The sequence below is a fragment of the Chelon labrosus genome (assembly GCF_963514085.1).
Source record: "Chelon labrosus genome assembly, chromosome: 13".
Classification (NCBI taxonomy): Eukaryota; Metazoa; Chordata; class Actinopteri; order Mugiliformes; family Mugilidae; genus Chelon; species Chelon labrosus.
The window spans coordinates 23,685,967-23,706,844 of NC_140346.1; the positions used below are offsets into that span (position 1 = coordinate 23,685,967).

General features: G+C 38.8%; 1 protein-coding gene across 4 annotated transcripts; it reads left to right on the forward strand.

Moving 5' to 3' along the window:
* Window positions 1–35: 35 nt before the first annotated feature.
* On the forward strand, window positions 36–19,361 carry LOC311498834 (SR-related and CTD-associated factor 4-like). Of its 4 annotated transcripts, none has more exons than XM_084559595.1 (18): window positions 36–299; window positions 1,466–1,549; window positions 2,234–2,278; window positions 2,373–2,534; window positions 2,634–2,751; window positions 3,090–3,223; window positions 3,318–3,464; window positions 3,559–3,632; window positions 4,028–4,121; window positions 4,416–4,515; window positions 4,631–4,706; window positions 4,932–5,113; window positions 5,562–5,662; window positions 5,756–5,869; window positions 5,957–6,113; window positions 6,215–6,306; window positions 18,052–18,190; window positions 18,319–19,361. In XM_084559595.1, exons 1-18 carry the CDS (start codon window positions 270–272, stop codon window positions 18,741–18,743), a joined length of 2,274 nt encoding a protein of 757 aa, XP_084415721.1. In that variant the 5' UTR covers window positions 36–269; the 3' UTR covers window positions 18,744–19,361. The 4 variants fall into 4 exon arrangements, with proteins under 4 accessions (XP_084415721.1, XP_084415723.1, XP_084415722.1 ...); XM_084559597.1 differs by having other exon boundaries at window positions 4,416–4,502; window positions 4,627–4,706; XM_084559596.1 differs by having other exon boundaries at window positions 4,419–4,515.
* The last annotated feature ends 1,517 nt before the right edge of the window (window positions 19,362–20,878 follow it).

The following is a 20,878-nucleotide window of genomic DNA, read 5'->3' on the forward strand; positions in this document are numbered from 1 at the left end:
ATCTATCTGTAAATTAAAAGCATTTACAATTTTCCCACAGTTGTGAATGCAACACTAGCCTGTGACATCACACCCTGGCGAACGCCCACAGGGTGGAACCAACCGCGAAGCTAGCTAGCAGCATTTTCTTTTTAGCTTAGCACTACATCGTAGTAAAACAGTATTTCGGTGTGTTTTTGTTATGTTATTAGCGATATAACTACACGTGGTTATGACTGCGTAGAGTGAGAACATTCGCAAATCGTTCTTCAGTAGAAAAAAAACCCGTTATGGATGCAGTGAACGCGTTCAACATGGAGGTAAAGTTTAACTTGTGTTATACTTATGTCCCAAGAGCTAAACCCGAAAGCTAACGTTAATGTTATCGCACTTGGGTGCATGAAGTTATTTGACAGCTATCAACAATTATATTCAACGTGAAAATCTAAACGGACTAATTTTTGGTAAAGTGTCAGTTTAGTAGTATGTGCCCGGATAATCCGTATACATGGTTTAATAGGATTTGCTAGCCACTAGCTTAAACTGAATTCGACGCTAGCAGGTTAATCCTTAACGTAAACGGCCTCTGATATCAGTACGCGCCTAGTTTAACTATTAACTTAATGCTACACCTTTGAAACATGTGAAATGTCCAGGACAATACTATCTCATTTAACGTTACACTCCCGTAAAACTTGCTGTGTGTTGATACTGTTGATTGTCTAAATAAAACCGTTGCTAACCTCAACGTTTGCTAGGCAACGTTAGCACTAGCTAACATTGCTTGTTTGGTAACGTGTAGCCTCTTAAAAGTCAAGCATGACTGTATAGTGAACACATAATGCCACTGTTATGTTGTCTTGCTGTTTGTTTTTTTTTTGTTTTGTTTTGTGTATGTGCCTGGATCTGTTACTGCGTGGTGCATTTTAAGACAAGCCTATGTCCGACTAACCTACTGGTCACTAGTCATGTGATTTTTATTTCTCACACATTCTTGTGAAGCTGAAATACTGATTTATTTGAGATCCAAACTCCTGCAAAGAGCAAAAAATGTCTTACTTGGGTAAAGCCACCCCATTAAATTGCAAATACTTGAATATGAATATAGTGTCTAAATTGTAAACTTTTCACAATCTAAGAAAACGGTAATCCTATTAAAGTATAGTTTCTGGAGGAAAATCACTTTTAATCTCCCATAAATAAAGTCTAATATAGAGTGTTTGCCCACGTCGAGTAATCTTTGAACTAATGTTTAATCACTTTATTTTTTAATTATATGTGTAACTAAAAGTGTTTGCCGTTACTGATTATTTTTATTAATTAACTTATTTATTTTTGGCTAAATGCATCGGTAGGTTATTAGTGTCTGTGTTGTCTCTTAATCCTTATGTAAAAAGCAGGGCCATGCATTTTTTTTTCATGTAACGATAACAAGTTTGTCTTTGAATTTAGCTGATGTAATCATTTTTTTTCCAAAACCCACCAGTTATTCTCCATGATTGACATGAAGCCTCCAATATCCCGTGCTAAAATGATGTCTGTAACAAAATCAGCCATCAAAGCTATCAAGGTAAAGTAAATGTCGGCTTAATTGTTGTATTAACTAACCATCCAGACAAAATATGACCTGCACACACAACCTCAGTTTTGGTGACATTACCAGTAGTTTCGGCAGCACACACAAAATGATTATGGTGATGTCAAAATTAGCTGATCTACCATGATTTTCCTTGATTTTCTTTTGAGAAACTCTAGAGCTCATGGGGAGTTGATGTTTGTTTGTTGGGTTTTGCAACGATTTACCATTGTTGTGTGCTGTATTTCCTTAATGGTCAGTCTGGAGGGTTGTTAAGTATTTGCTAATACAAACGCGGATGCTCTCGACTTCTAGACCTTTTGATTTAACTGTTAAAGAATGAAATTTATATTAAATATTGAAACTTGCAATTTGGTAGTTGCTTTTTATTTAAATCACTGAAAAATATGGTACACTCAAAGTGTGATTTCAGTGGGGATTGCTGAACACAGTAGGAGGTATCCTTATTTACATGTTTTTACGGCTTCAGTTGAATGAGCCATGGTTACACTGGGTTGTCATTGAGTGATAAATGATTGCGTTCCTCTGTGTTGCATTATTTGACTGATTATACAGTAAACATGTAAACTAGAATTACAGTTTTCATTCCTATTAATGCCTGTGTGTTTTGGTTATATCCACGGTTATTAAGTGATATCCAATTTTGTCTTTCACTAGCTTTACAAACATGTTGTCCAGATTGTTGAAAAGTTCATCAAGAAGGTATGTATTATCAAACCTCTCACTGGCAATTGTTGTATTACATTGTTTTCATGAGACAATGGGAATAAATTGTCATTGTTTGTGTTCGTTTCAGTGTAAGCCAGAACTGAAAGTCCCCGGTTTATATGTGGTTGATTCCATTGTTCGGCAGTCACGCCATCAGTTTGGTGTTGACAAGGATGTATTTGGACCCAGATTCTTGAAGAATTTCACAGATACCTTCCAAAACCTTTACCGCTGTCCAGAGGATGATAAGGTACATTATGTTTGTGCTTTTTGTATTTTATATATTTTATTCAAGTGCTTTAAAGAATATCTCATGGCGGGGTTTGCTTTTTTTTCTCCTCCATTTCAGAGTAAAATTGTCCGTGTCCTAAACTTGTGGCAGAAGAATGGTGTGTTTGACATGGATATCATTCAGCCTTTGATGGATATGGCCAATGGAATCATTGTACCTCCCCCTGCACCGGAAGGTATTGAAATTAATGTAGTTTCCTTTGGTTGGTGTTTGTCACAATGTACTAGAGCATTAAATGAGAGTAAAGCAGTGGTTCCTAAATTACATTAAGGGCTCATCTGTGAGGGAATATGATGCCACTGCGGGGAGGCACAAACAGCCATGGGAGTATGGAAAATTATTTGAATGAATATATGTGTTGGTTGATTCTGTTGTGTTGACCTTCTGTTGTGTTCTGTTTATAAAACTCACCTTGGATCCTGTTTTGAAAGTTGCTTCTCTTATCATAGTTAAAGACTGAGACAAATTGTGGTTGTATTTTCTGCAATGTATTGTTTTCTTGTTTTTGAACAGTTCCCGCAGACCCTGTTCCAGAGACACAGCCTCTTGTCAGCAATGCCTCAGTTGTGCCTGCTGTTCCCCAGCTGCCCACTCCTGATGCCCTAGCTGCTGTGGCACAACTTTTTCAGTCCCCCCACGGTCAGGAGGTACGCAGCCCCTTTGGTTAAGTGTTCCAGCTGTTCTTGTGGTATTGTATTGTTTGTATTGTTTCTGAATAACCTTTCTTTCTTTGTCTTCTAGCTGCAGCGGATGCTTCAGAACTTCCAGCAAGCGGATAAGACCCTGGCAGCTGCCACTGCAAACAACGTGACAAACCCACCTCAAATGCCAGTGGCCCAGCACAACCATTATGGCACACACGATGAAAAGAAAGTTTCTTTAGCTGAGGTAATAACATATCAGAATAACTATTTTTTTTTATCAAATATGAATACAAATTTCCGTTTACCTAACTGTATGCTACATGTATATATTTCCCCAGAAACTCCTTGACAGATTTGACTATGATGATGATCCTGAAGATATAACGGCTACTGAAGGCAACCTTCATTCACAGTGAGTGTCAGAAAATCTATTGATGCTAATACATCTGTGTATGTTTTATATGAAAGTGCTAAGACAACTTCATATGTTTTTAAGTTGTCACTCGCAGACATGGTTCACGTATCACACCACTGCAAGTATTTCAGTGTTGATAGTTGATCAAAAATGCCCCAGTGTCTTAAATTATACATCTTACACTATCCAACTAAGAACATTATTGATTGTGGTTGATTAAAATATCCTTGCCAACTGTACCACTGAGCATCAATGCCAGCACAAACATTATGAAGCTGAAATCCCCAAATGAATGCAGATGACCACCTGTAATTTTCTTGCTGTTGCTGTTTGATTTTAATGTGTTTAACTGCCAGCCTTTGTAATGCCCAGTGTGTATTTTGTTATGACAGAGGTCTTCCTGAGAATATGTTTAACCCGTTTCCTGGTCAGATGCCCATGCCTGATGTTCATCCTAGTATGCTGGGACAGACCGGGGGTATCAAGGTATCCAGCCATAATTTCATCATATAATAATGTTATAAATATAACATAGTGCCAGCAACATAACTGTAGATTGTTGCAAGTAAATGAAGTTGCAATTTTTGCACTTGGTCCTCTGAGGTGTTGTGCCATCACAGGTGTCAAGTAAAATATTTGTTCCAGTAATGTGAAGTTTCTAATTTTTATCTTTTTGAGTTTTGTAGAGCTACGATCACTTAAAATGTACTGTGCTCAGTATTATTTTGATGTCTTTTCTATAAAACAATGTCTTGTGTCTGTGTCTTTGTCGTCCCTCAGCAGAGTGGAGGAATGGGTCATGGTGAACATCATATGATACCAGAAGGGTATCATTCCATAAATGAGGCCTATGCTCAACAATCTCAGGTATCTCAGGAAAGTTTATACCTCTGATCTGTGCCGTGAACTTTTCAGTCCAAAATATTTGAACCCGCTGTTAATAAATTGAAGGAAATAAATTAAAAATTCTCATGTCATCATTGTCTAATAGGGAGCTTCAAGAGAAGACTCATCATCCTGGCGTGAGGGCAGACACAGAGGCTATGGCAGGAGATCCAGATCTAGTTCCAGGTAATAGCTAATCACACATAACTCTGCAGTGTTATAGCTTGTTGGTTGTGTTTGACTGAGGTTTTATTAGAACTGTTAAATTTACTACTTTTCATGGATTTCATGTATTCTTCTGTGTGTTCTACTTCATGTTGTCACTTCCTACTCATTTAATAGTGAAAAGGGTAATACAATAACGGTGTTTGTTGACACCATGTTCAATGGCTTTAATCCTTTGTATTTCAGATCTCCCAGGAAAAGAAGATCAAGATCTTCATCTCGCTCAAGAAGGTCGAGGCATCGACGCTCTCGCTCCAGAGAACGCCGCTGGAGATCTCGATCTCGTTCCCAGGACAGGTGTGAAAGAGAAAAGGACAGGGAGCGCCGACAGAAAGGTCTTCCCAGCATAAAGAGCCAGACACTCAGTGGTATGTGCTTTGACAGAAACAACCCTGTGAATGTCATATATGATACAATAAAACATGTTACATGCCACTTGTGGCTTCAGTATCTCTATCCCTGTAGATAGAAGCCATTTTGAAAGTGTAGTTAGACTTTGAGTAATCAAAAATATGATATAGATAGATATGTGCTGTGGAGAAGCACATGCACATCATCTGTGCATAAATTCCAGAGAATAATCAGAACTTAAATTGACAGAGGATTAAATCCACTGTCCTTCTTTCTACAAAATGCATTTGATAGTTCAGTTTGAGTTATTTTATTTATTAGCCTCCAGCAGACTGAGTTCATCAATTCAGCTCGTAAAAACCTCAAGAGTGGAGTATTCTTAAAAAAAAAAAAACGAAGCAACAATGAAATCTACCTTTATTTCTTCCAAGTTTAACACTGTTTTTAATTTATTTTTCCTTCCAGTTTGCAGCACTACACTTTGGGTTGGACAACTAGACAAGAAAACTCAGCAGTCTGATGTGATGTCCCTTTTGGAAGAGTTTGGCCAGATTGAGTCTATAAATGTAAGTAGAGGCAGTTGACATCAAAGATACTTGAATACATCTATGATCTAAAACTCGCATTTATTTTGCCGTTACCTTTTGCTCTCTGTCCAGATGATTCCTCCGAGAGGTTGTGCGTATATTGTAATGGTTCACAGACAAGATGCCTATACAGCCTTGAACAAACTAAGCAGGGGGTCTTACAAAGTCAATCAGAAACCAGTTAAGGTAGCTATTCTCGCAAATTTTCTTTCATTTCCATTTCATTCACTGTTTAATAACTCGCTAAGGACACCCAATGTCATTCTTTCCTAGATCGCTTGGGCTTTGAACAAAGGTATAAAATCGGCACACAAAAAGTTCTGGGACGTGGAGCGGGGAGTTACCTACATTCCCTGGAGCAAGGTCAAACCTGAGGAGTTGGAGAGCTATCGGGAAGGGGGTATGCTGGATCCAGAGACACTAAATCCAGGTAAACACTTAGTTGTTCGTTTAGCATGGATGCATTTTACCTGCTTCATGCTGTAAGCAACAGTTTGACTTAAATTATCATTGTGTTTTTATTGTGTACAGAATGGAATAATGCTAAGGACTTCAGCAACCAGGCAACTGTAAATGGTGCGTTTGACAGTGTACCAGATGGGACTGCCACTGCTCACATTCAGGTAATGCTTATGCAGCCCTTAAACACCTTGTTTTTAATTCGACTATTCTTATTTTGTTGTTTCATGGCCGAGAGAGAGTACTTCACAAGCTTTCTAGTAGAGGCTGTAAAGAAAATAAATTGTTGTTGCTTATAAGTAGTGAAGCCTATCCGAATCATCCCCTCAATCTTCTTTTCAAAAGTCAGTTCACATTATTGAGTATGTGTAATTTACTGAAATACCAACTTAGAATGTCAAATACAGCATCTATTGCTTGACTTAAGAAAGCTGTTGTCTGGACTTTTATAGTTACGGGAGATGTCTTCCAGTAGGTGTTCTTTAGAGTTGTGTACTGGGGCAGTAGTGTTTCCAGTGAACAGTGCGGTCAGTGTTTTATTATAAAGTAATGTCCAGTGTACAACCCTGTCTCCAGAAAGGTTGGGAGCTGCACAAAATGTACATACATATAGAATGCAGTGATTTGCAGATAATTTAAACTTATTTAATTGAAAATAGTGCAAAGACATCAAATAGTGAAATGAAAAGAGAATATATTTTCCAATCAAAAATAAAATATCTCCTTCAACATGTGATATATATATATATGTCTTTGAGCTACTTTCAATTAAATTGCATTCATATTTACATTTAAAACATTCTCACAGTGTTGTTGAGTCCAAGCTGTGTGGTAGGCCTTAAGTACTTGCCTGGTTAATGGTGAATATCATAAATGGTTGGTCTAACAGATTGTGATTTTGGTGAGTTTCAGCCATGGTATAAACCTTGTGCCGATTTAAAGGAGTCATTGATAAACTGTAGGGGAAGGCAACAAAGTAAGAAGACATTACACTCTTGTAGAAAGTTTAAGGCTTACTAAGTAATGTTAATATATCAGTTATATCAGTATTATTAGTGCCGTGCACAATTTTATTTAGATTTACCCTCTCTGGTCTGGTTCACTGTAGGCCAGCATGTAATAGGCCATTGATCTTGCTTTCTAGGAAAGTGCAAATGTACCTTTTTGCTGGTATTTTGAGTTCAAGTGCATATATGAAAATATTTAGCTTTGTGGTTTCTGTTTCACAAATATAGAAATTAAATGAATCTGAGGTCCACGGATCATTTAAATTCTAAATTTATTGTTGACATATGGAGTGAAAAGATAGCTTGAAGTTCTTATTTTGGTTGTTATTTATTCATTTAGATTTGTTTCTATCACAGATAGCTGCTTAAATGATTAGCGTGTTTGGTGGCTGAGTTGTTCATTGTTCAGTTTTGACTTGGTGTTGAGAACTGAGAGCAAGGGCAAGTTTCTTAAACAGTTGTGTAAGTTTTTCTGTCACACCTGCAGCCCAGGACTTCTCCACGGCATGTGTAATAATTTTGGGATGCGATAGTATATGGAGTGCTGAATTAAACTGTTCAATGGAAAAAAAACCCCCCATTATTTTCACATTAATGATTATTATACAATTTGCTCTACAAGAGGAGTTGTCCACTTGTCACACTTGTTTCTTTGTATTACACATTTTCTTCAGGGTCACTAAATAAGCAGTCTAATTTGGTGATTTCTATCCACTTTGCCATGATTCAGATAGGCTCCACTGCTGGTAAGCATTACACTCAGCGTTGCTTATTCAGTAATTTCTTTCTTTCTTGCAAAATATTTGCATCTTTAGTCAGTAATCTTGTACTGTGACGAATAAATAAAGTGGGGATTACAAAAACCTTTTAATTATTGTGGTATATGTAGAGGGAAACATTTCTGTTGTCCTTTCCCTGTCTCAAGCATTAAAGCTCTGTTATCCATGTGTAGGGTTGGCAAAATTGCAACATGAATGTTTAATGTTCGCGTCTAACATCAAAAATGATATTTTCTTCAACATTCACCATAAATAACAGGTTCTCATTTTCAACAGTTTGAAAACATGAATCAGCAAAATTGGGTATGAATTTTAAATGTAGAAACTGAAGTCTCAAAGTAAATATAAAAAGTAGTTTAGATGGTTAAAACAATCGATAAAAGTCCAAAATTTATCATCTGTTTTGTTAAAATAAAAACTCCCATCTGCAACGTACCATACGTAAGAGGACTGCTAAACTGAGCACCTGGCTTGGAAAAAAACATTGTTCACATATCTCGTGATGGAGTGTATGTGACTGTTGGCTGCTGGTGGGAATTTAAGATCCGATTTGGAAGAAACGTGACAAACTTGGAGACAAGGTAAGCCGACAGCAACGTTAGCAAGACCAGCTAAGGGTTAATGAACACTGGACAGGGTATACGAATGTGAGTATTTCAAACAAAACAAGTCCTGGGTAATTGTTCGTGAAGACGTGGAAAAACAGCTTGCCTCTTCTACGAATATTAAAGAAAAAGATTTTTTTTATACTTTTTTATACTAATTGCTCATACACAGCAGCGCATACATCGGGTCATGGGTCATGGAACTTGCATACTCATCCTTGATGTAATTATCCGGGAAAAACTCTTAAACCTTATCAACAACAAAACTTCACAACACTCATGTTCGTCTTGAGTGGGCATGGTTGAATCTCGTGTATCCTTTCATATGCTTAGTTGATTTCTTCAATCCTGTTTTTGCTCATTTCCGATTGAATTAACAGTTTTTAATGCTTTCCTGGCTCAGTTGTTCAGCTATGACTTTTACTCTGATTACTGGAAAAAGATAAGTGAAAGAAATGAGCTGCGTCGACAGCTTTTAAAACATTTGCAATAGTTTGCACACTGAACCCATAGCTATCCAACATATCGTTAGCATCATAGCATAATTGCCTAAGTCATTTTTTTGGCCACTGTTACAATATCAATAAAAAATACCAATGTTTTAACGTTTTCCAAAAACGTTAAAATATGACTTACGCAATTATGCTATGAGGCTAACGATATGGTAACTTTATGCCAAAGAATAAAAATGGAAATAGAAGCAAAAGATTGATGAGCGAAGATTCTTCTCTAACATGTGTTGCGACAATTTCAAAATGAATGGTCACATCTGGACATTATACATTACATTTTACTGATCTGGTTTGTGAGTACTCTTTTAGAGAGTAATCACCTTCATTTTATGATGAAACATTTCTGTCCTGGTGCGTGTGATCTCATCCTGGATGACGATGCCTCCATAAGGCTTGAGGGGTTACCGAATGGTTTGAGTATACGAATCGTGGGAAGCATATGATATGGCCTTCACAATCACAATCTCTCAACACATTTGAACACCTATGAGAGATTTTGGGCGGCGCCATCATCAAAACAGGGACTACCTTTCAGAACAATGGTTTATCATCCCATTGAGTTTCAGAGACACGTAGAATCAATGCTAAGGTGCACTGAAAATGTTGTTGCAGCACGTGTTGGCCCACCACCTTGGTAAGACAATCTGTGTTGCTGTTTCATTTTAATTTCCCATCTTGATATTGGCCTTTTTTGTTTGGGAAAACACAAGAAATGTTTATTTTAAAATAATTGAAGTCTTGTATATTTAGCCCTGAAGCTTTTCCATCCTGTTTATTTCTGTGACACTACCACAGAAGTGTGTGTGGCAAAGTCCTTTGGATTCAAGGCGTAGCTTGTGAAAAGTTCAACTTTGTATGAAAGACATCGCACCCATCAGAGTCGGATACACATGAGTTTCCTCTAGATAAGCATGTGGTTGTTTGCTTCTCTGCTTTCACAAGTCTCAAAAAAATCTACGCTCTTTACAGGAGTATCCGAGCCATGTTTTTGGATACTCAATAACTAATGCAAACTGAGTTAAACTGTTTTGTGTAAGTTATATATTACGTACTATAACATTATCCAGTCAAAATTGCTTGAGCTTTTAAGGCAGCTAATTCTAGTGCTTTTGCTCAGCCTGCAGACAACATCAGCACCTCTTGTTTTCTATGTCTGTTTTCTATTTAATAAATACACCAACAAGATCTTGGCACACATGTACATCCCGGGATGCAGCGCTATTCTTTATCTAATGCCGATCAATACACATCAGCTGTCCAGAAAAGCTACAGCTTCATCACACTTTCTCCCCAGATCCCAGCTACTTTACTTTGACTCTTCTGTCTCTGTGGCCTGTCTGGTGTTGGGCAGGCGTCAAAAGATACATGTCCACTAACATGATGTGGTGGGTGTAAGTTGCGGTGACTGCATGGACTTTCACTGTCAACCATCTTCAGGAGCAGCAGCAGAGGGGAGGAGAGAAGTTGTCGTGGAAGAGACACGAGGCTAAGCAGTGACATGTAGACGTTATGTGCCTGAGCATGCAGTTGAACAGAAGTGTTCAGACCATGCTCAAGGCAGTGGGGTTGAAAGGGATTGTGCAAACAAAATTAGTTCTTTATATCTTTAAGAAAAAAAGGAATAATTCATGGAAGTTTTTCCTGTACCTCCTGTTGATCGGTTTCAGGATTGACATGCTTGTCTTTCTGAGTTTGCACCACTGCAATGCTTACCATGTTTAGTACTTCTCAGGAGGTATAATCGTGAATTAAACCCCTATGTTGAAGTCCCTCTCAGTACATTTAGAGTGCTCACAAATTAAATTCTGGTATCAAGTGGAAATTCAAAGCAACAATATGATGTTTTCACTCCTCATTTAGTGCTTTAAAAAAGGCTATAGAGAATGCTGTGCAGTTTATACAGGGAATATGTTAAAAAAAATAAATAAAAAAAAGTCCCACTTCTCCTTTTTGGTCGTTTTGGCATTTTGGGGAACATCGCAAATATTAAAAATAAATAAATAAACAGTCTAAATTTTAAAAAAAAACTGTCAAAGTCCTTTAAATACACATTTCTCATTTTATAAAAAGAAAGAGCATTATGCTTAGCAATTACAAAGTCTCACCTCATGTTTTAGACGGATCCAAATTGATTGAATGGACCTTTTATTTTGAAATATTAGAAAATCTCAAAGTTTGTCAAATTCTCACTTAGGTTTGAGATAGCTTACTGAAACTAAACCTGTTGGAAATCACACACATTGAGTTATTTAGATGTTTTGAGTTGCTGTAGAAATGTAGAAATACAGCATGTATGATTGTGAGCGAGAGACAAGAGGGAATTTAGGCTCTAAATGCTTCGGAGTATAATTGTGTCAAGTTGTAAAATCCAGAGCTACTTTTCTTTCCCCATTTTTTGCTTAATATTCCTCTAAACACATCTACATGTTTTAGACATCTATGGTCTGACTCTTGGCAACTCCTGTTTGGATTCGGGATAGCTGAGCATTAACACTAACAATAATGTGAAGTCTGAGCGGTATTCTTCTTTCAGTCATTTTCAAGTGAGGTGGCATTTCAAGGAAAGGTGGGAATTCTTCAGTTACAGTGGTCTAGATCCATGTGTGGAGAACATCAGACTCCCATGAGGACTCACAAAGGTGAGTGTTATAAAAACGATCTTCATATATTTTCATTCCCACACTTGGATCATGGGATGGTTCAGAGGTAATGAAAGGCTCATTCATAATAAAATGGACCTTTTGAGATTTTTAGTTTTTTTTTTTTCTATTTTGCGCTGTTAGATTTTAAGTCCGGTTTATTGTAGAGTTACGTCATTGCCCTCTTTTCACATGTCTGAGCAAACAAACAGCAAACTAATTATATTGAGTGAGTCTACTGAGTTGCTATCTAGTCAAATATCAGGGCCTTGATCAGAGATGTAATGCCCTGCTGCGTGCCACGTGGGATTTCCTCTGTGGAATTAACCTGCAGGAAAAATGAAGCAGCTGTTATCTGCTGTTTTCTGCTGATGGAGTGAAACGTCAGGGTAAGAGGCTGGCTGACTTGTGAACTGCTTTTGCTTTCTTTCTTTTCATTTTGTAGCTATTAAACAGCATGAAAGCTTTAGCCCTTAGGGGAAATGGCATTTGTCTTTATTGCTAATTTAAAGTTTATGATGTCACACGTTCATGTAATTGTTTTACATTTTGTATTTTTGCTTTTAGGTAAAAGAATTGTATTAAGTCTGAATTACAGTATAGCCTTCAAGGAATACTCGTATGGTTCAGGCACATCCAAGTGACAAACTTAAAGGTCCTTACTGCAAGTTTTACATTTTGAACTTTGGTGCCCCCTAATGGCAGTATCAGATGTAGCAGAAATGTGCACCAGCACATATTAGGCATTATAGTAAAAAATGGACAAAGAATCTCAAATAAAATTCAGGTGATTTCCCCTACTTTTTGTTATTATACTTAAAAGGAAAAGGTAGCTAACTGACCTATTGGAGACAGTTATCTTACTGGAGATTGCTCTGGATGTATCTGCAGTAACAGTATGGAAGTCTATAGGGGACTATATTTAAATAACAATTTAACCTGGAAATGTGAAGCCACAGTAGCATTATGATTTTCTGCATAAATATATACCTTGGCCAGGACATTTTTTTTCCCTGGTCAAATAAAGGTTATAATAATTTTCTTTTTCACATACTTGAATTCTATGACAATATTAATATGAAAATGGCAAAGCGGTTTGACATTTAATCTTCAAGTGGGGCCCTATTCCCAGGGGTAAAATATTCAAATGATAATTTAAAAATCTAAATGCAACATAAACAGTGTAACCTGACTGTAATGTCAAAGCAACCTCATTTTTGCAAGTATGATTTAAGTCTGCAATGTAATAATGAAAAGGGCATTTGACATTTCATTGTCGGTGACTTTTCCAGGCAAGTCGGCGTTCCCATTCTTTAATTTCCATTTAAATGTCACCACAAACCTTTGCTGTATGAATGAAAATTGAAAGGCAATTTTCTATCATTTTGAAAATAAAAATGGCATTTGATATTTCATTTAACCTGCTCTACAGTGGACATATTCGGTGAATGACTGAAATCGAAGGCCCACCTACCCAACTAGAGGAGAGGACATGCAGAGTGCAGTAGACAGGGGGTGCTGTTTCACTTTGTGCATTTGAATATTGTCCACTACAGTGCTCGAAAAAGAAACGTCAAATGTTCAGTTTCATTATCAAATTGTTCAGCTAATGCGATTTAATTTTACTTGTGAATTTGAATTTTACTTGCAAATACCGAATATAGGCTTACGTGATTTATATATTGAATTTTCATTTTCAAATTTGAATAAATATTCAACATTTTCATTTCGGCTCAAATAACACATAGGTGGAAAAGAATAATAAGAATCCCGTGGAATTATATTTTTGTCGTTTACATTATACTTTTAATGTCCCTTAGAGGCTTCCATAGAACTGCAGGCCAGAAATGTAGTTTGTTTTATGTCCACTAGACAGTGCTGTTTCTAGATTTCTTTTGAAGCTGTTTCAAATTAGTGTAAGGACATGTTTTTTTTGTTTTTTCAAAGAAAGGGGGAAAAAAAGGACTAACCCTGATGAAAATGTGTGAGATCTTTTTTTTTTTAACAGTGCCAGTGCCATTCAAGAACTTTGAAATTATACATTGAAACATTCGTGCCAGTTCATTAGGTACACTAGTGAAAACGAATGCTGCAAAACAGTGCTGCACTAAATCCCTAAAATAGCAAAAGAAAGATGATGTATGGTCATTTTAGAGGATGTAGGTTTTAGTGTGTTTAAACTGTGTTGAATTAAGCCTAGCCCACTGACTAAAATGGGGTTGTCACAACAGTACAACAAACCTAATACCATAACCTTCATGTAACTAAGATGTAGTGCAGAAATGCCATATTAGAATGCATTGTTTTTCACTACTACAACTAATGAACTGACAAGGGAGCGTATAGTGGAGCATGATGAAAATAATTTGATCTGTGAGCAATTACTAATTTGTGCCTCTCCTGCTGTTTTAATTTCATGACACAATTAACATTAGTTGGACAGGAATACTATCATTTCCCTCTTAAGGGGGATTGGTTTCACTTGCTGCCATGGGAGGAATCCATGGCCATTTTTCAGACATATGAACCAAAAGGGGTGTTTTTTTGTTTGTTTGTTTTTTTTTCTTATATTTTGCACAAGCAGGATGCACAGTAAGGATATCATCCTATTGCAATCTGTGTGAGTAACAAGATTTGCTCTGTACACTGTGTGCCTACAGACAGCCTGGCACAAAGGAGACAATATCGGGACACAAAAGTAAATAGGACCAGTTATGCTCGTTTTCAGCTCTCTTATTTTATTCTGGGACTTTACTGGTGTAGCTTTTCATGTTTCTTAGTTAAAAAAAAAAAAAAAAATCTTATCTATCTCATACATTTTGTTATGCAGCTCCTCCGGGCAGCCTCTGCCTGAAAATTAACAATGTTAGCTCCCTCTGAAAAGCCCACTTTCTTTTGTGGAAATTGTGCTGTGCTTGTGAACATAGCCTCGTCCTCTCTCTGTTTCTGAAAGCACACTAAATTGTTCTCGGTCGAAAAAGGCAGCTTCTCGAATCCATCCAAACGTTTTAGAACCTGAATCTGAGCCCGAATATGAGAGTGGACAGCACAAACGTCTGCAGCGACAAAGATTACTACAGGACTGCTTCTCTGTGTGGTAAACGGTCATCATTTCCTGCTAATTGTGTGACATAAAAGATGAATATTTCTCTGCTGTAGTGCTTTAAATGCTTATAATGCTACTCAAGTAGACTGCTGCATGATTGTTTAGATACCTTTCTAAAGCTCCAGGGGCTCCAGTGACTGTTTACAGAGATCTGAACTCTGAGCTGATGTCGAGTTAAGAAAATATTGAAAACAGAGTATTTTGAGGCCTGGCTCACAACATTTATCTAATTACTTTGTCACATTTAATAAGAACATCTGACACTGTAACGATATACATTATAGTAGAGTACAGAAAATAAGGGAAAAACAAGGCCCCTTTAAGGGACTCAACCTGCAGCAGCAGGTAGGCTGAGTTTTAACTTGATCTCCCTTGTGATTCTGTGACATAGAGAATGCATTCATGGAGAGAAATATAATTTGTGTTGATTTAGATTTTTAGGGTGGCTTCGTAACAGATTATTTTCATTAGGAGGAACACTCAGAGGTCATGAGAATTTTTAAGTCAATGTATTGCATAAATGATTAATATATTCTGTGTCTCGCATATGATACCTTTTATCAAACTGATTACTGAGAGTGCAGTCATGTAGCAACAAGTACAGGACATGTAGTATGATCAGCATTCAGTTTTATTTATATAAAATAACGACCTAAACTGTCTGAGAACACTTCACAGACCCCAGAGCCTAAATCAACTTTGGCAGAGGAAATCTCCATATAAACATGTTCCCTGTTATTGTTATTTTACATAATGTATCTGTGACGTGGTTTTAAATCTTTCATATGATTTTAACACAAACTCTGGACTAAACTTAAGTCCTGCTTTGACATCCCAACTTCAGTATAACCTGTTAACACTATCGTTCATTTAGTTTTTTATTTTATTTTATTCAGTTTAAGGACAGCTTGCGCTTACATTAATCCTTTTAAAGAAAAAGAAAAGATGGGCGCACCAGTTTTAGCAGAAGCTCATTTCCATCTGTAGTCCTACATAAAACATAAAATAGACACCACAGTATAAGTGGTATTAGTGGTAACGCTGTACATGTGTGAAGCTATTTTATATCAGCATGAACTATTAATTATTACTAATTATGACCATCTCAGCTTGGAGGCATGTCTTTGTGCACTTGCAAACTGTTCAACATTAACAAGTTACATAAATATATTTTATAGAACATGAAATTCAAGTTGCATCCACATGAATATACACGGCATGTCACGCATGAACGAGAGATGCCTCTGGTATGCAGCTTATAAAGTATATTAGGTATTCTTCTAAGACAATTCAATGATAGTGTGATCACAGCTTAAAGCCCATGACCTCCGTAGAACAGAATAGAAGAATAGAACCGTAGTTTTCTGTATGTTTGGAGGTCAGCAGGACAAATTAAATTAACTTTATTTATAATAAAGTTGTGGTGGCTTTGTGGCTTAGTTCAAATTATTGTATGTTTTTGTATGTCTTTACTTGTCTTTTAGCTCTTACCTGTCCTGTATATCGTCCCTTTTACCAAAATAATTTTATCGTTCATATTTCTGAAACTAACTGGGAACACTGTCGAATCATAACAGTATGGGTAGGGAGAATCACTTTAAATTAACATTGTGGTTGTTTGTGATGGAGAATTATTCAGCAGGGGGATTTGCATCCCTTGAATGAATAGATTAATATTAATTATCCAAGTTTAATTAAAACTCTTTCCTGTTACAGCCTGTCAAGCGTCCTTACAGATACAGTCATCGTTCTTTTTCACAAATTAATTGCTTCATGAAGTTTCTGTATTTGTTGTCCCTTGCCCTTTGGTGTGTTCACAAACTTGAAACTTCGTCCTGGACTTTACTGAGTAAATGTGATGTTAGTATCTCGAGCATTTTGGTCAAGCTTTAATTTAAGTCGATAGTGAAATTAACCCGTCGGACCTTCTCGCTGAGCAGCTTTGTTCTGAGCCCTAAAAAATTATTTCAGCAAACTGGCCCTTCACGGTGGAACCACGGCGTGAGCTTTTGCCTAAATCAACACGGAATCATTCAATCCATTTATCCATTTGCCTTCCGTTTTTTAGCACCCGTGACCTGGATGACTTTACACAGACTACTTGATGCCCTGATGTGCACAAGATTAAAACGCTGCAAGGACACACACTGAATGAGAAGCATTTCAGCCTTTGGAATATCTGAGCCAAGCCAGTGGGAACTGTTTCCAGCAAGAGATAAATCAGCGGGTGAAAAAATGGCTACAAACTACAGTCATCTAACGTGTATAGAGGGAGTAAGCCAAAAAAAAAAAAAAAAGTCCACTGGTTCATTTCATTTAAAGAGGATTTGAAAGCAATAGATTTGCTTAGATCCTGGACTCTTTTCAGCATGAATTTCTTTTTTTTATTATATATACGTACGCAATTCAATATCCCATGGCCGGTAAAGGTTCTTCTTATTCCGATGCTGACAGATGCCTTTTTTTTCCTCTCCTTCTTTCTAATGTGTGACTGGGATGAGTCCCCTTAGAAATATTGTTGTGTCTGTTATACACACTGTACATATACTGTATGAACATATATTTGATCATAAACTGATGTTCCATTTCCCCCACAGTCAGACATAAAAGTCTAAAGATTGCTGCAGACTATGTAGAATGAATATTTATGTTCTTGACATGGGGACATCCATAGGTCGACTGGTTCCTTTCTGTGTGGAGTTTGCATGTTCTCCCTGTGTCTGCGTGGGTTCTCTCCGGGTACTCCAGCTTCCTCCCACCGTCCAAAGACATGCTGGTTAGGTTAACTGGTGATTCTAAACTGGCAGTAGGTGTGAGTGTGAGTGTGAATGGTTGTCTATGTCTCTGTGTTAGCCCTGCGATAGACTGGAGACCTGTCCAGGGTGTACCCCACCTCTCGCCCGATGACAGCTGGGATAGGCTCCAGCAGACCCCGCGACCCTTAACAGGAACAGGCGATTCTTGACATGTCAAACACTTGTGTTCCCCTTGCCTTGGTTTTCTTTTGGTTTTGTTAGCGTCGGAGTAATGCATAGTAATTTCTGTTTTCTGTGGGCTACTGATAACACCTAACTAATCAAAAGACCCTCACATGTGAAAAATATAAACACCACTGAGATGGAATCAGTACTTCATTCTGCGGTTTCAGTAACTGCAAATACAGTCTCTTTCCAGAAGCCTTCTTTCACTTCTCTTCAAGGCTTTCTTACCGATTTAGCTCTTGTTTTAATCGTGGTGCCATTGTGTTCATTTGTCTTCCAGGGGCCTCCAGTTCAACAGACAGAACCCATTGGAAGTCCACCTGCTTTTCCTGGCCCCATCATGTTGTCCCCCACGTCCTTGCCTCCAGGAGGAGCTCCTTTCATCCCCACAGAGTTTGACCCCGTAAAGTTTGTAACCGGTGAGACATTTTTAGACATCACTGAGTGAAGATGTGAGAGCAGTCATTTCTGTAGGGACTCTGTTCTCTTTAGTAACCTTTTTTTTTGTGTGCTGCCGAAATACTTATCACATCCTCTTTTGCAACAGGAACACCTCTAGATGAGTCTGCAGAGGATTCTAAAGGAGACAAAGGCCCTTCATCAGATGCTGGGACCAGCAACCAGCTGGGGTCCCCCGGACCACCGGTGATGACCCTGCCAGGCCCTGCAATCATGCAGGGACCCAGACCGGGTATGCCACCTCTTCAGCCTCCTCCTGGCCTGCCAAATCATCATGTTCCTCCGTTCCTCCCACCTCCAAACATGCCACACATGCCTCCGCCGATGATGCCTCGAGGGCCAATGTTTCCAACAGACAGATTCAGGATGCCCATGTCCTTCCCTCCTCGCGGTCCTCCTTTCCATCGACATCCTTCGATGGGACCCGAGGCTCTGGACGACAGAGAAGGGAGGCATTTCCGAAACGGAAGGCCAGAGTTTGGGTGTCCACCCTTTCACAGAGGGAGGTGGTAGAGCTCAGCTGAATGATGAACCTGAGGGGGAGGATGCTGAGCCTCCTGTGAACCACTGTGACAGAGACTGACAAATACAAAGACATCTGGTTCAACAAGGACTGCTGTGAACAAACGGTGGCGCAGAAGCGTCTGCTCCAACTTGTAACACCACCAAAAGCTTTTCTGTCAGACATGGAAAAACAAGACTTTGTGTTCTGAATGTGGTCCGTGCTCTTTTAGGTTCACCCAGCAGGAGACCCTTTTGCTGTAAATACCGTTTGTGCTCCTAGCTATCTTTTTGTATATTTGAAGTTGTGTAGTTTATGCACGAGCCTGTAATCTTAGTAGGTGAGGGTATAAACAAAGGCAATGTCTGTATTTTTGAGCTTATTCTCTCAGCAGAGTTTTTGTGTACGGAAGAATACAGTGAAAATCTATGATACCGTTTTTGGTATTGTGTTTTTAAAAAGCCTTTGTACCACAGTAATATTTAATTTTTTTGGATTTCATTTGAAGGAGATTTCATGTTCTGCCAGTAGAGGGTAGAGTAAACCCTGTTTCCATGGCCAACCTCTGTTGTACATTAAGGTCACAACTTGTAGGATCATGTGCAGTGAATATTAAAAAACAAATAACACCATTTTGTGTTGATTAAACTCATATTTTAAACCTTTTTTTTCTGAGAACATTAAATAGGGCTGAAAATTTTCTCTGATAGGATGTGAGCAGTTTTCTAACATCACTAACATTGACAGATTTCAAGGTCCTTCTGTTGCACACACAGCTATAACACAGAAATATTAACCTATGTTTTAAATGCATGGCTCATATTGAACATACCAGTGATATTTTAGATATGAAATCTCGATTCTAATAAGGGGATTGTTGAGCAGCCTTAATCTTTGCAGGTGTTTTGCTTGTTTAAATCCAATCCTCGCATTTATTTGCTCACTGATGGAAATAAATCTGGGTGTGCAGCAGGAGATGCGGTGCGCACACACACACTGCACCAATGGGACTTTAAATCACGCGTCGGGATTAAAGCGGTGTCTTATTCCTTACCGCTTTCTCATTATAACCCAAAACACTCTGCTACTAGTGAGCACTGCACAGTCATTGAACGCCGATCTGGAGCGAACCGCAGCTGATTGGCTCCCACAATAAATAAGTGGCGTTCTCATGATCCACTTGCGCGCCGTCTCCAAGGACCGTGGGCTCCGCCCCTCTCGGCGGTGTGGAAACAACACGCATGGTCTGTGGACGGGGGCAGACCTTGGAGGAGCGGCGGGGTTCTGAGGCGCGGATGGGCAACACCTGCGTGTGAAACATGGAGGTTTTAACGGCAGGAGGGACGCAGCTACATCCCGGCGGAGGCGGAGGCAGGTATGTACGGACCCCGGGAAGCATGTGGTCCTAAACATGACGAGAAAAAAAAAAAAAAAAAAAGAAATCATCTCCATGTCCGATCATGCTCCCGCGTGGTCCTAGCGCCGTCTTGACGCATGACCGTGTCACTCAATCATACAAGTTTATCAGGGGTGACAGACGCTGCCGCACTGAAGCGGTTTAGCGGACAACCCCCTACATGCTGCGGCTTTCTACGCTGGATGATGTGCATCTGGTGCCCGCTCATTCAGTCACACATCAGTTGTTTTGAGGGGGAAAACGGGCATGCGCCTGGATGCCCGGCGACATGCAGTTGGTTTAACATGCATGCCCAGACATTGCAATTTCTACCCCCCCCCCCCCCAGTGCATGCACGCATCCCATATTTTGCAGGACATGGCCCTCCTCGGTGCCTCTGTGGTCATTTCTGCAGTTTGGGAAACGAGAAGCCTCTAACAGCCTTGTTGTGCGGTTTATTTTAACAGGCTCGTTGCGTTTCTCATCGTTGTAGTAGTTCAGATGATCTGACGCTGCTGTTGGTGTATTTACACCTTGTCTTGGTAAACAGATCGTGTGCAGGTGACTCAACTGAAAGGCGATAGCTCATTTGTGCAGCTGCCTTCCTCCAATGACCTTATGGTGTCAGGTTTGTTGCAGCGTCACTGCCATAGTCTGCTGCTGGAAGTGTTATCTTCCTGTCATTTCCCCCCTGTGGTGCGCTGATAATCATCCTAACCTGGAGGCTATAAGCTGAGGTGTAGGGCTGTA

What these genes read in the sequence shown, in the direction of transcription:
- LOC311498834 (XM_084559595.1), top strand. Translation starts at nt 270, where the DNA reads ATGGATGCAGTGAACGCGTTCAACATGGAG. An exon ending in CAGCCATCAAAGCTATCAAG is followed by an intron (nt 1,550 to 2,233) that starts GTAAAGTAAATG and finishes GTCTTTCACTAG; the next exon opens with CTTTACAAACATGTTGTCCA. An exon ending in GAAGGCAACCTTCATTCACA is followed by an intron (nt 3,633 to 4,027) that starts GTGAGTGTCAGA and finishes TTGTTATGACAG; the next exon opens with AGGTCTTCCTGAGAATATGT.